The 14,713-nt window shown below is 42.9% G+C and overlaps 1 protein-coding gene across 5 annotated transcripts in view; it reads left to right on the top strand.

Moving 5' to 3' along the window:
- LOC106572070 (GRIP1-associated protein 1) overlaps positions 1 to 14,713 on the top strand; it is a 42,896-nt gene that overhangs the window by 12,692 nt on the left and 15,491 nt on the right. For all 5 annotated transcript variants that reach the window (XM_045696123.2, XM_045696122.2, XM_045696124.2 and 2 more), the window contains 6 exons: positions 145 to 240; positions 412 to 468; positions 1,000 to 1,099; positions 6,339 to 6,472; positions 7,251 to 7,367; positions 11,790 to 11,883. In XM_045696123.2, coding sequence (XP_045552079.1) covers positions 145 to 240; positions 412 to 468; positions 1,000 to 1,099; positions 6,339 to 6,472; positions 7,251 to 7,367; positions 11,790 to 11,883 — 598 coding nt within the window. The remainder of the gene's footprint in view (positions 1 to 144; positions 241 to 411; positions 469 to 999; positions 1,100 to 6,338; positions 6,473 to 7,250; positions 7,368 to 11,789; positions 11,884 to 14,713) is intronic.

Raw genomic sequence — 14,713 nt, 5'->3', positions numbered from 1 at the left:
AGCATGGTGTAAATAGAACCCTAATTGTGTTGAAACTGATTTAAAATGGGGTTTGCCCTCTAACCTCTTAAACCCAGCAGATTCTAAGACTGTATATTGGAAAATAACAGAACTGAATACATATTCTTTGTGTTTCTCATTCAGGGAAAGGAATCTGATATAGATGGTGTGAAGCTGCATTTGACAGAGGTAGAGAAAGAGAGGGATGTGCACAATGAAACCATTGGAAAACTTAAGCAGGTAAACTAACCCCCTAGCAATTAGCATAAACTACTATTAACCCCCCCCCCCATCACATTTTCAGAGGAATGTACAGTTTAATGTTCCATAAATGTACACAATCCAGTATAATGAGCCTGTGGTCATCTAATGACTTTCATGATGTACTCTCCCTGTCGTTGTGGTATACAGGAAATTAAAGATACAGTGGATGGCCAGAGGATCCTGGAGAAGAAAGGCAGTTCAGCAGTAAGTGGAACACCTCTGTTTCTGTCTTACCACTAACAGCTGAGCTGAGGGGAAACTGAGTCCGGCTCCTTCCATTTGCTATGGAGAGGAAATTGAATGATTACTTACAGGTGGCAGGTTGGCAGGCAGTGCACGACGCCGCACCCAATCAGCTCTTTAGAAGTGGAATCGGGGCAGCCTTTTCAATATGCCAGTTTGACCCCTTGTAACCAATTATCCGTTGCCTGCCTTGATGATAAGAATCTGCCTCTGCAAATAATTGCAAGAATATGGGCTAGCCTGAGGCATAGGGGTCGCGAGGGCTTTGTAGCTCCTTGTTCCAGCCAGCTATCTAAATTGTTTTCTGGGGAGGATGGGTCATCTTATTGGATTGTTTTCTTTGTCTTAATCTGATGCCTGTCTAAGATTACCTTTGTCTCTCCCTGAGTCAGACTGGCGCTGTTGTCTCTATAGAAAACCGCCCGTATGCTGTAGTATTTTTCAAATGAAGTCGTGTACTCTCCTCTCATGGCTTTGTAACGTTGTTTGTAGCTGAAAGACTTGAAGAGGCAGCTACAGCTGGAGAGGAAGAGAGCTGATAAACTACAGGAGCGGCTACAGGAGATCCTCACCAACACCAAGACCAGGACAGGTGAGAGGACATCAGAAAGCCAGGTTGACCTCCACACATTTTATGTAGTCAGGCAAAAGTCTATATACCAGTACATGTTCTATATTGGCATTTGAGGGAGGGAGATGGTTGACTGTTTTGAAGGGCGTCCTCTCGTTCACTGAACCATGATGTAACGTCTGTTTAGCCTACATCATCACAGACATGAAACATTGAGCACAGAATATGCAGATCACATATAAACAAGAGAGCAGATAAACTGCCATGTCACAGTGTGGTTTGCTACATGTGATCTGAAACATACTTCTACTCATCACAGACAGGAAATAATGAGGTAAAGAGATGCTTTGTACACCAACATCATACATTGAAGTGAAATATGTTTAGTTATGGTAATTGTTTGGGACCAATGGTGTGATTGTACGTTAGCTTTCTGGAGACAATTATGTTCTAGTACTGGGCATACATACAGTGGGGTCCAAAATGATTGACAGCCTTGACAAAGATGAGCAATAATGACTGTATAATACAAATCATTCTAATACTGAGCTATATTTTATGCAACAACAAAAAATTAGGTAATCACTACAAACTTGATGGATGCATTTACAGTTTGTTTAGTGCGGCAGGCAGCTTAGCGGTTAAGAGCGTTGGGACAGTAACCAAAAGGTTGTTGGTTCGAGGTGAAAAGTCTGTCATTGAGCAAGGCATGCAACTGTAATTGCTCCAGTAAGTCGCTTTGGATAAGTAGGTCTGCTAAATTACTAAAATGTTTCAGACTATTTTGTGCTATATATATTTACCATATTTTTTTGGTCATTTTAATCACAAGCTTGATGTTGTCATTGCATGCTAGGAATATGGGACCAAATACTAACCCCTACCTTTTTGAGTAAAACAGAAATGATTACTTGTTAAACAAGTAATTTATTTTATTTCAGTCATTAATGCTTATCTTTATCAGGGGTGCCAATAATTTCAGACCCCACTGTATATGGATGAACTGCTCATTGTTGAACCAGTTAAATGTGATATCAATATGGAGAGGATGGTTAATTTACTAAGCTAGTAAGGATCAAATATTTACTTGCCAACTGGCTAGGTGTTTATCCCACACCCTACCCATTACCATGATAGCATCACATAGTCTGGCAAACACCAAGCTCTGTCTCGAAAGGCTGCTTGATATTGTCGGCACGATGCGCGTTGATAATGAAGGGGCAGTGCTTTTTTACTGATTGGTCCTCCTCTGTGTCTTTCTCACTCAAGCACTTACATGGACAACCACACTCAGTCCTCAGGCGCTGCCCCCTTCCAATACAACTGTGGATTTTCTAATCTAAACCACATGAGGTCTCAATCCCCCAGGAAAGAAAAATACTTTTGAGAACCAATCAAAGCTACAACTGCTGTGATTATTATTTGACCCTGCTGGTCATCTATTAACATTTGAACATCTTGGCCATGTTCTGTTATAATCTCCACCCGGCACAGCCAGAAGAGGACTGGCCACCCCTCATAGCCTGGTTCCTCTATAGGTTTCTTCCTAGGTTCTGGCCTTTCTAGGGAGTTTTTCCTAGCCACTGTGTTTCTACATCTGCATTGCTTGCTGTTTGGGGTTTTAGGCTGGGTTTCTTTACAGCACTTTGTGACATCAGCTGATGTAAGAAGGGCTTTATAAATACATTTGATTGAAAGCTCAGACCATTTCTGCGCGACTTCTGCATTTACGACAGACTCCTGTCCAGACTAGTGTGTCACAGTTCTCATTTGCTCTGTGCCAGGCTAGGAACCACACGCGTCTGTCCTCTGAATTTAGCTCTTTACTTTCAAATCCCTATATCTGATGGCGCCGACAGAGATGGTCGCCTCGCTTCGCGTTCTTAGGAAACTATACAGTATTTATTTTTTTATGTATTATTTCTTACATTGTTACCCCAGGAAATCTTAAGTCTTATTACATACAGCCGGGAAGAACTATTGGATATAAGAGCAACGTCAACTTACCAACATTACGACCAGGAATACGACTTTCCCGAAGCGGATCCTCTGTTTGGACCACCACCCAGGACAATGGATCGGTATACTACTCGCCAATGTCCAGTCTCTTGACAACAAGGTAGATGAAATTCGAGCAAGGGTTGCCTTCCAGAGAGACATCAGAGATTGTAACATTCTCTGTTTCACGGAAACATGGCTCACTTGGGATATGTTATAAGAGTTGGTACAGCCACCCGGTTTCTTCACACATTGCGCCGACAGAAACAAACATCTCTCTGGTAAGAAGAAGGGCGGGGGTGTATGCCTTATGATTAACGAGTTGTGGTGTGATCATAACAACATACAGGAACTCAAGTCCTTTTGTTCACCTGACCTAGAATTCCTTACAATCAAATGCCGACCGCATTATCTACCTAGAGAATTCTCTGTGATTATAATCACAGCCGTGTATATTTTAATCATGGCAAGGCGCCCGGAAACATGACCGAATACAAACAGTGTAGCTATTCCCTCCGCATGGCAATCAAACAAGCTAAGCGTCAGTATAGAGAAAGTAGTGGCAATTCATCGGCTCAGACACGAGATGTATGTGGCAGGGTCCACAGTCAATCACGGATTACAAAAAGAAAACCAGCCCCATCGCGGAAACCGTCTTGCTCCCAGACAAATTTAAACAACAACTTCTTTGCTCGCTTAGAGGACAATACAGTGCCACTGACACGGCCCGCTACAAAAACCTGTGGGCTCTCCTTCAACGCGGCCAACGTACGTAAAACATTTAAACATGTTAACCCTCGCAAGGCTGCCGGCCCAGACGGCATCTCTAGCTGCGTCCTCAGAGCATGCGCAGACCAGCTGGCTGGTGTGTTTACGGACATATTCAATCAATCCCGATCCCAGTCTGCTGTTCCCACATGCTTCAAGAGGGCCACCATTGTTCCTGTTCCCAAGAAATCTAAGGTAACTGAGCTAAACGACTATCTCCCCGTAGCACTCACTTCTGTCATTATTTTGTGCTTTGAGAGACCAGTCATGGATCATATTACCTCCACTCTACCTGACACCCTAGACCCACTCCAATTTGCTTACCGCCCCAATAGGTCCGACGCAATCACACTGCCTTAACCCATCTGGACAAGAGGAATACCTATGTAAGAATGCTGTTCATCGATTACAGCTCAGCATTTACACCATAGTACCCTCCAAACTCGTCATTAAGCTCGAGACCCTGGGTCTCGACCCCCGCCCTGTGCAACTGGGTCCTGGACTTTCTGACGGGCCGCCCCCAGGTGTGAGGGTAGGAAACAACATCTCTAGCCCGCTGATCCTCAACACTGAGGCCCCACAAGGGTGCGTTCTCAGCCCTCTCCTGTACTCCCTGTTCACCCATGACTGCGTGGCCATGCGCGCCTCCAACTCAATCATCAAGTTTGCAGACGACACTACAGTGGTAGGCTTGATTACCAACAACGACGAGACGGCCTACAGGGAGGAGGTGAGGGCCCTCGGAGTGTGGTGTCAGGAAAATAACTTCTCCCTCAACAAAACAAAGGAGATGATCGTGGACTTCAGGAAACAGCAGAGGGAGCACCCCCCTAATCCACATCGATGAGAAGGTGGGAAGTTTTAAGTTCCTCGGCGTACACATCACGGACAAACTGAAATTGTCCACCCACACAGACAGCGTGATGAAGGCGCAACAGCGCCTCTTTAACCTCAGGAGGCTGAAGAAATTTAGTTTGTCACCGAAAACACTCACAAACTTTTACAGATGCACAATTGAGAGCATCCTGTCGGGCTGTATCACCGCCTGTTACGGCAACTGCTCCGCCCACAACCGTAAGGCTCTCCAGAGGGTAGTGACGTCTGCACAAAGCATCACCAGGGGCAAACTACCTGCCCTCCAGGACACCTACTTCACTTGATGTCACAGGAAGGCCAAAAAGATCATCAAGGACAACAACCACCCGAGCCACTGCCTGTTCACCCCGCTGTCATCCAGAAGGCGAGGTCAGTACAGGTGCATCAAAGCTGGGACCGAGAGACTGGAAAAACAGCTTCTATCTCAAGGCCATCAGACTGTTAAACAGCCATTGAGTGGCTACTGCCAACATACTGACTCAAATCTCTAGCCACTTTAATAATAAAAAATTGGATGTAATAAATGTATCACTAGTCACTTTAAACAATGGCACTTTATATAATGTTTACATACCCTACATTACTCATCTCATACGTGTACTCTATTCTATCTACTGCATCTTGCCTATGCTGCACGGCCATCGCTCATCCATATATTTATATGTACATATTCTTATTCATTCCTCTACACTTGTGTGTGTTTAAGGTAGCTGTTGTGAAATTGTTAGATATTACTGCACGGTCGGAACTAGAAGCGCAAGCACTTCGCTACACTCGCATTAACATCTGCTAACCATGTGTATGTGACCAATAAAATTTGATGTGGCAACCAAAGATTCTAACAGAGAAATAACCCTCTTACTGCTGTACTTGTATGTTTCTCAGTAATGTGTATGGAATCTTGAAAACATTTCCTCCTGTGGGGACCCCCCCACCCCAAACAAACCGTCAACAAAATGCAGACCTCTAATATTTTATGGTGCCCCCCCCGCCACTTCTTAAAATGTGCCACAGAGTAATGCATACTCTTGTTTCCTGGCTGTAGGTTGTTGGTGATGCCAGGGAAATCCTCTTTTGGGCCATGTATAATTTACTAGGTGTCCTTAAATGTTTAATGATTGCTTTACAGAAAGTTGAGGATCAGACATTTTAAAGTAGGGAGCTTTTATCTTTGTCCAAAGTTAGTGCACATCAGTGGGGGCCTTAGGTAGATACCTATATCCCTGCAAAGACGGGAGTTCTTCCTACATTAGCCTTTAGTTTACTATAGGGAATCCATCAGTGCTTATGGACTGAGGTTTCCCTCTATGCACAATGCAATCGGTCCTAACTTAATTAGTGTGTGTTTCCCCATCAAACACACAATGGATGTTGTTAGTTGACAATGTTCTGTAGTTATCGTTGGGATGATTGGAATGCTGCGTTTGAAAAACTGCCAGACTTAAGAGGTTTGAGAAGGTGTGCCCTTGCTTTGATATGGCCTGAAAAGGAATATTAACCACGTCAAGAAAATACAAAAAGGTGTTTGACGTTAGAACGACTTTTTTCCCCACTTAGAGTAATTACTTCTGATGTAATTCCTTAGCAAGAATGCTCTATTGTGTGTGTGTGTTTCCAGGCCTGGAGGAGCTGGTGTTGTCAGAGATCAACTCTCCTAATCGTTCGCAGCAGAGGGGAGATAGCAGCAGTGTCTCCTCCTTCAGCTATGGGGAGATCATGAAGGAGGGTGCCTCTGCACAGAGCACCAACAAGGTACACTACACCAGTCAGCTAGAGTCAAGACAGGACACCAAGAAACTGGCCAAAGCACATACAATCGTTGTTAAAGCAATAGTATGCAGTGTTGACAAGATATGTGTTGGAAAGTAGTGAATCAGAATGTGAATGTTGAATATACATTTTGTAGTCAACAGAACAGCATAATCCACATAGAAGAAAAAATACATTATTTGATGTAAGGAGCCACAAAAGGAACCAATGAGGTCGTCTGCATCAACACATCACCTCTTACATTGCATTTGTAACTGCCAAGAGTACAAACTGTACATTCTGAGGCAGAGATGAGAGGCTGAACTTTCACCAAACACAGTTATGACAGGCAGCTCAACAGGGAGTTCACATGCGTTTCACTTTTATGTGCCTCTGTTAATAGCCTATAAATAGCGTGGGTGCTATTATTATAACCCTTTGAATAAACACAAGTCCTGAATGTTTTTCTTTGCAAGGGAGGTGGATGGTTGAGGAAAAGGAGTGGGAAAGACTGAGAGAACTCTCTGAAGAATACAATTTAGAATTGTCCAATTGTTTCCACTTAAAACATAATGTATTCCAGTTCTATACTGAACAGACGTCTTGCCTAGCTTGTGTACAATGTACAGATAAGCCTGTACCATTAGAGCTGTCGAGCTCAGAGCCAGTGATGCAGAGATAATGAATTATATTACACAGAGTGCACAAAATAGCTTCTCTCTGAGTGAATGTTATGTAGGGAACAGACGTTTAACAGTTGTCTGGTCCTCTGTGTTCTAAGTCCGCCAGCGGCAGCCCCCAGTCCCAGCGCCCTGCTGACCTGTCTGATGATGAGGTTGGGGAACTCTTCCTGAGGCTGGCTGAGGTGCAGCAAGAGAAATGGATGTTGGAGGAGAAGGTAGTCATGCAATTCATACTTACAATACAACTTTATTGTCTATGTTACTAGCGAACAATGGAAATGTGTCTTATGCTTCGTTCTACTACGTTTTCAACTTGGTTATCATTTACTATAAACTGTGTTATATATTCTATACATGGGTGGCAGGTAGCCTAGCGGTTAACCTCTCTTGGGTATTTTCATGGCCAGATGAAAAATGTACCCAAATTAAACGTCCTACTACTCGGGGCCCAGGAACTAGAATATGCATATTATTAGTAGATTTGGATAGAAAACACTCTGAAGTTTCTAAAACGGTTTGAATGATGTCTGTGAGTATAACAGAACTCATACGGCAGGCAAAAACCTGAGAAAAATCTAACCAGGAAGTGGGAAATCTGGAGCTTGTAGTCTTTTCAAGTCATTGCCTATCCAACACACAGTGACTTAGGGTTCATTTTGCACTTCCTAAGGCTTCCACTAGATGTCAAGTCTTTAGAACCTAGTTTCAGGCTTTTGCAGTGAACAGAGAGCGAAACAAGAAGGCCGGGGAGTTGGTGACTCAGGGAAGGACATGAGTTCATTGGCGTGCATTCACGTGATGAGGTAGCTGTGTTCCAAAACGTTTTTCAAGACATCGGAATCGTCCGGTTGGAATATTATTGAAGTTCTATGTTAAAAAGGCCCTAAAGATTGATTCTATACAACGTTTGACATGTTTCAACGAACGTAAATATAACTTTTTTTTAACTTTTCGTCGTGAAATTGTGGGCGCGCTTCCTACATTTGGAGTAGCTTACTGAACGTGCAAACAACAAGGAGGTATTTGGACATAAATTATGGACTTTATTGAACAAAACATTTATTGTGGACCTGGGATTCCTGGAAGTGCCTTCTGATGAAGATCATCAAAGGTAAGTGAATATTTATAATGCTATTTATGATTTTAGATGACTCCAAAATGGCGGGTATCTGTATTGCCTAGTGTATTTTTCTGAGCGCCGTACTCGGATTATTGCAAAGTGTGCTTTCCCCGTGAAGCTTTTTTGAAATGTGTCACAGCGGTTGCATAAAGGAGATGGTTATCTATAATTCTTTGAATAACAGTTTAATATTTTATCAACGTTTATGATGAGTATTTTTGTAAATTGTTGTGCTGATTCACCGGGAGTATTGGAGGGCTCAAAAAAATAAAGGGAACACTTAAACAACACATCCTAGATCTGAATGAAAGAAATAATCTTATTAAATACTTTTTTCTTTACATAGTTGAATGTGCTGACAACAAAATCACACAAAAATAATCAATGGAAATCCAATTGATCAACCCATGGAGGTCTGGATTTGGAGTCAAACTCAAAATTAAAGTGGAAAACCACACTACAGGCTGATCCAACTTTGATGTAATGTCCTTAAAACAAGTCAAAATGAGGCTCAGTAGTGTGTGTGGCCTCCACGTGCCTGTATGACCTCCCTACAACGCCTGGGCATGCTCCTGATGAGGTGGCGGATGGTCTCCTGAGGGATCTCCTCCCAGACCTGGACTAAAGCATCCGCCAACTCCTGGACAGTCTGTGGTGCAACGTGGCGTTGGTGGATGGAGCGAGACATGATGTCCCAGATGTGCTCAATTGGATTCAGGTCTGGGGAACGGGCGGGCCAGTCCATAGCATCAATGCCTTCCTCTTGCAGGAACTGCTGACACACTCCAGCCACATGAGGTCTAGCATTGTCTTGCATTACGAGGAACCCAGGGCCAACCGCACCAGCATATGGTCTCACAAGGGGTCTGAGGATCTCATCTCGGTACCTAATGGCAGTCAGGCTACCTCTGGCGAGCACATGGAGGGCTGTGCGGCCCCCCAAAGAAATGCCACCCCACACCATGACTGACCCACCGCCAAACCGGTCATGCTGGAGGATGTTGCAGGCAGCAGAACGTTCTCCACGGCGTCTCCAGACTCTGTCATGTCTGTCACGTGCTCAGTGTGAACCTACTTTCATTTGTGAAGAGCACAGGGCGCCAGTGGCGAATTTGCCAATCTTGGTGTTCTCTGGCAAATGCCAAACGTCCTGCACGGTGTTGGGCTGTAAGCACAACCTCCACCTGTGGACGTCGAGCCCTCATACCACCCTCATGGAGTCTGTTTCTGACCATTTGAGCAGACACATGCACATTTGTGGCCTGCTGGAGGTCATTTTGCAGGGCTCTGGCAGTGCTCCTCCTTGCACAAAGGCGGAGGTAGCGGTCCTGCTGCTGGGTTGTTGCCCTCCTACGGCCTCCTCCATGTCTCCTGATGTACTGGCCTGTCTCCTGGTAGCGCCTCCATGCTCTGGACACTACACTGACAGACACAGCAAACCTTCTTGCCACAGCTCGCATTGATGTGTCATCCTGGATGAGCTGCACTTCCTGAGCCACTTGTGTGTGTTGTAGACTGCATCTCATGCTACCACTAGAGTGAAAGCACCGCCAGCATTCAAAAGTGACCAAAACATCAGCCAGGAAGCATAGGAACTGAGAAGTGGTCTGTGGTCCCCACCTGCAGAACCACTCCTTTATTGGGGGTGTCTTGCTAATTGCCTATAATATTCACCTGTTGTCTATTCCATTTGCACAACAGCATGTGAAATTTGTCAATCAGTGTTGCTTCCTAAGTGGACAGTTTGATTTCACAGAAGTGTGATTGACTTGGAGTTACATTGTGTTGTTTAAGTGTTCCCTTTATTTTTTTGAGCAGTGTATTTTCTGAACATCACGCGCCAATGTAAAATGCTGTTTTTGGATATAAATATGAACTTTATTGAACAAAACATACATGTATTGTCTAACATTGAGTCCTAGGAGTGTCATCTGATGAAGGTCGTCAAAGGTTAGTGCTTAATTTTAGCTGAATTTCTGGTATTTGTGACCCCTCTCCTGCGTGGAAAATGGCTGTGTGGTTTTTCTTGTGTTGTACCTGTCCTAACATAATCTAACTTTATGCTTTCGCCGTAAAGCCTTTTTCAAATCGGACAATGTGGTTACGTTAAGGAGAAGTGTACCTTTTTTTAAAATGGTGTAAAAAGTCGTATGTTTGAGAACTTTGAATTATGACATTTTGTTGATTTGAATTAGGCGCTCGTCCCACCTGCCCAAGAGAGGCCTGTAAGCGAAAAGTCGCTGGTTCGAATCCCTGAGCCGGCAAGATGGAAAAATCTGCCGTTCTGCACTTGAGAATTGCAGTTAACCCCGAACAACAACTGCTCCCCTGGCTTAATCGACATTGGGTTAAATGTTGAATGCATTGTTGTGCAACTGACTAGGTTTTCCCTTTCCTTTCCCACTCCCCTCTGTATATATTTGCACAGTTAAGCTAAAATGTGTACATTTGTCTCTATACTCCAGCATTTTGGATTTGAGAACACAGGTTTCATATGAGGCGACAGTATAGAATGTCACCATTTTAGTTTGAGGGTATTTTCATATGTATTTGTATTACCGTTTGGAAATGAAAGCACTTTATGTATCGGCTTCCCACCATTTTTTTTTTGTAAGTAGTTTTTTTCCCCTCTAAGTATTTGGACAAAACCACTTAAAGTTTAGTATTTGGTCCAGTATTTGGGGTGATATTCTTTCTCACTCATCATTATTCATGATTATCCATAATCATGGTAGCATCCAAATGAATGTAGAAATGTTCAGAAATATTTTGTCAATATTTATGGAAAAAGTCTTCAAATGCTGGTATTGGATACAAAAAGTGCTTTCATTTCTAAATGGTAAATCAGATATCTGTGAAAAAACCCTGGAATAAAAAGTGACATTTCTATACTGTTGCTTCATAAGAAACATTTAATCAAATAAAAATGCTGCAGTGTAGAGCCAAATTCACCAATTGTAATAAATACGGTGGGGAGTGTATGGTTGTACAACTAAATTACAGTTAGTAGTATGAATGGAAGATCAAATGAAACCAAACACAAAACATTATTCTTTTTTTTTTTTTAAATCAGCCTGAACTGTCAATATTATTTGGGGAGAAACTGACATGACGGATAGTTGTGAGATAAAGTTAATGTTCTTCACTGCAATTTATGAGTCTGTGGCATTAATGAATCCTTTTTTTGACCACTAGAATAGATTTCCAATTAAATTGTGAAACCATCTTTTACTGGGGACTTTATATAAAATTCACAAATATGGCTACACTGGACAGGGTTCTGCTGCTATTACTTGTTTTCGTGCCTTGCTGTTCTTCCCCAGATCATATGATCTATTCACACTTGCTGCCTGCCTGCTCTATGTGTGAGAGATGATTGATGTACATGCTAGTAGCTGTGACAGGTCCTTTGTGTTGACATTTGGTGCCCCCTGGATTTGGTGCCCCTTTTCTCAGTAAACCAGCTGTGTGGCGATCTCTTTAGGTGTATCTAATGTGTGTGTCTAATATGCTGCAGGTTAAACACCTAGAGGTCAGCTGCTCCTCCATGGCTGATGACATCTGTAAGAAGAGTGCCATCATCGAGACCTATGTCATGGACAGCAGGATAGGTAACCATCTGTCTCCTTGCCTTGTTGAACTGGGTTTCCCCTCCTTTAGATGTGATACTTGTTTTTCACTTACAGGAATATGTATGCCTACATTATAGTTTGTTATGTACAGTGTAAAGCCATCTAAGATTTACTTGAAAATGGGATTATTTTGTCTGCTGAAATGTAGCCCACCTAGGGAGTTCAGAGTTCTTTCGCTGTTCGCGCAATTTATTTTGAATCGTGAGTTTAAAACCTCTTAAGGATCGGACCCTTTTTTTCAATTTTCGCCAAAAACATACCCAAATCTAACTGCCTGTAGCTCAGGATCTGAAGCAAGGATATGCATATTCTTGGTACTATTTGAAAGGAAACACTTTGAAGTTTGTGGAAATGATAAAGATAATACATAGAAAAAACATGTTTTTTTGTACCATCTTTTGAAATGCAAGAGAAAGGCCTTAAGGTATTATTCCAGCCCAGGCACAATTTCGATTTTGGCCACTAGATGGCAGCAGTGCAAAGTTTTAAACTGATCCAATGAACCATTGCATTTCTGTTCAAAATGTTGTATCAAGACTGCCCAAATGTGCCTAATTGGTTTATTAATAACTTCATGTTCAAAATTATGCACACTCCTCAAACAATAGCATGGTATTATTTCACTAATAGCTACTGTAAATTGGACAGTGCCGTTAGATTAACAAGAATTTAAGCTTTCTGCCAATATCAGATATGTCTATGTCCTGGGAAGTGTTCTTGTTACTTACAGCCTCATGCTAATCGCATTAGCCTACGTTAGCTCAACCGTCCCGAGAGGGACTCACAAATCCTGTAGAGGTTTTAAGGTTGACTGTTGAACCAAAACCAGAGAGTGCTCAAGATGAGTTGACTCTCTATTATTCCAGTACATCTTGTTTCATGTCTTGAGGGTAAAACTATACTGAACAAAAATATAAACACAACATGTAATGTGTTGGTCCCATGTTTCATGAGCTGAAATAAAAGATCCCAGAAATTTTCCATATGCACGAAAAGCTTATTTCTAAAGTTCGGTGCACACATTTGTTTACTTCCCTGTTAGTGAGCATATCTCCTTTTGCCAAGATAATCCATCCACCTGACAGATATGGCACATCAAGAAGCTGATTTAACAGCATGATCATTACACAGGTGCACCTTGTGCTGGGGACAATAAAAGGCCACTCTAAAATGTACAGTTTTGTCACATAACACAATGTAAAAGACATCTCAAATGTTATAACCTGGAAGCCAGTGTGTCGGAGGAAACACCGTACATTTGGCGACCGTGTCAGTGTGCACTGTGCCCGGTCCGCCACAGGAGTCGCTACTGTGTGATGGGACATGGACATCCCTGCCGGCCAGGCCCTCCCCTATCCCGGATGACGCTGGGCCAGTTGTGCGCCGCCCCATGGGTCTCCTGGTTGCGGCCGGCTGCGACAGAGCCTGGACTCGAACCCATAATCTCTAGTGGCATAGCTAGCACTGCGATGCAGTGCCTTAGACCACCGCGCTACTCGGGAGGCCCCAGATGTCTCAAATTGAGGGAGCATGTAATTGCTGACTACAGAGATGTCCACCAGAGCTGTTGCCAGATAATTTAATGTTAATTTCCCTACCATAAGTCACCTCCAACGTCGTTTTTGAGAATTTGGCAGTACATCCAACCAGCCTCACAACCGCAGACCACGTGTAACCACGCCAGCCTGGGACCTCCACATCCGGCTTCTTCACCTGCGGGATTGTCTGAGTTGGGGTGCTGGTGAGGAGTATTTCTGTCTGTAATAAAGCCCTTTTGTGGAGGAAAAACTAATTCTGATTGGCTGGGCCTGGCTTCCCAATGGCTGTGCCCCTGCCCAGTCATGTGAAATCCATAGGTTAGGCCCTAATGAATTTATTTAAATTGATTGATTTCCTTATATGAATTGTAACACAGATTTTGCAGAGTTTAAATATTTTTGTTCAGTATAGAAACAGTATTTTACTGAAAAGATCCCATGCTAACAGCTTGCATAAATAGACACTGTCCCACTCTTTTACAGTGGGGAAGTTATTCTATTATTACATTTGAATCTGTTTCACTGTCTTGCTTTTATAATCCACTTGTAAATGTTTCAACGGTGCTATTTATAAAATTTCTATTTTAAGTTTGCTGCTATTGGAGCGCTCAGATACACTTTGTACAATCTAATAACTCTATGATCTGAGCTGTGGGCTCTGCTTAACATTTTATGAGTTTCTCTTTAAAGATTGGGGTGTTTCGGCTGGCTTTGTTTTTAAGATTCCTCTGCACCCTGTTCTGCTGCTCTCCTCAACCAGATTAGCACATAATGTCCCTTCCATATTATTTTGCTTCTGTGCTAATCCATGAGGCATGATTTTATAGTTTGGTGATAATTGGAACACCATTACCATATGGAGCTGGCAGAGTTTACAAAAAAAGCTACAATGAAATATGATTACTTTTTAGGATTAGCACTATGAGTAATGCATTTACGATAAGCATGCTAGCTGTGGTGTTTTAGACACGAGTAAAGACAAAGTTTCAGAAACTCAAATCAAAATAGCAGATTTTGCAGATCCAAAATGTCAACTATAGTGACATTTCACGTTAAAGTGATGTAGATGGGCTATGAAATGTACCGTAAGCTTTGGAATGGAGACTGACCCAGTTTCAGTACCTGGACTTGTCTGCAGTGCTCAGACTTGTGTCTGTCTGACTGCCTTCCTCGTGAGCATGCAGGCACTCAAGCTCACTGATATCATCAGGCTTTCGGGATAGGGCTGCACTACACTCAAGGGCACCCTCAAGTGTATGCCTTTTAGGAAA

Source organism: Salmo salar, chromosome 15, assembly GCF_965601325.2.
Source record: "Salmo salar chromosome 15, fSalSal1, whole genome shotgun sequence".
Taxonomy (NCBI): domain Eukaryota; kingdom Metazoa; phylum Chordata; class Actinopteri; order Salmoniformes; family Salmonidae; genus Salmo; species Salmo salar.
This window is presented reverse-complemented; position numbering and strand designations above follow the sequence as displayed.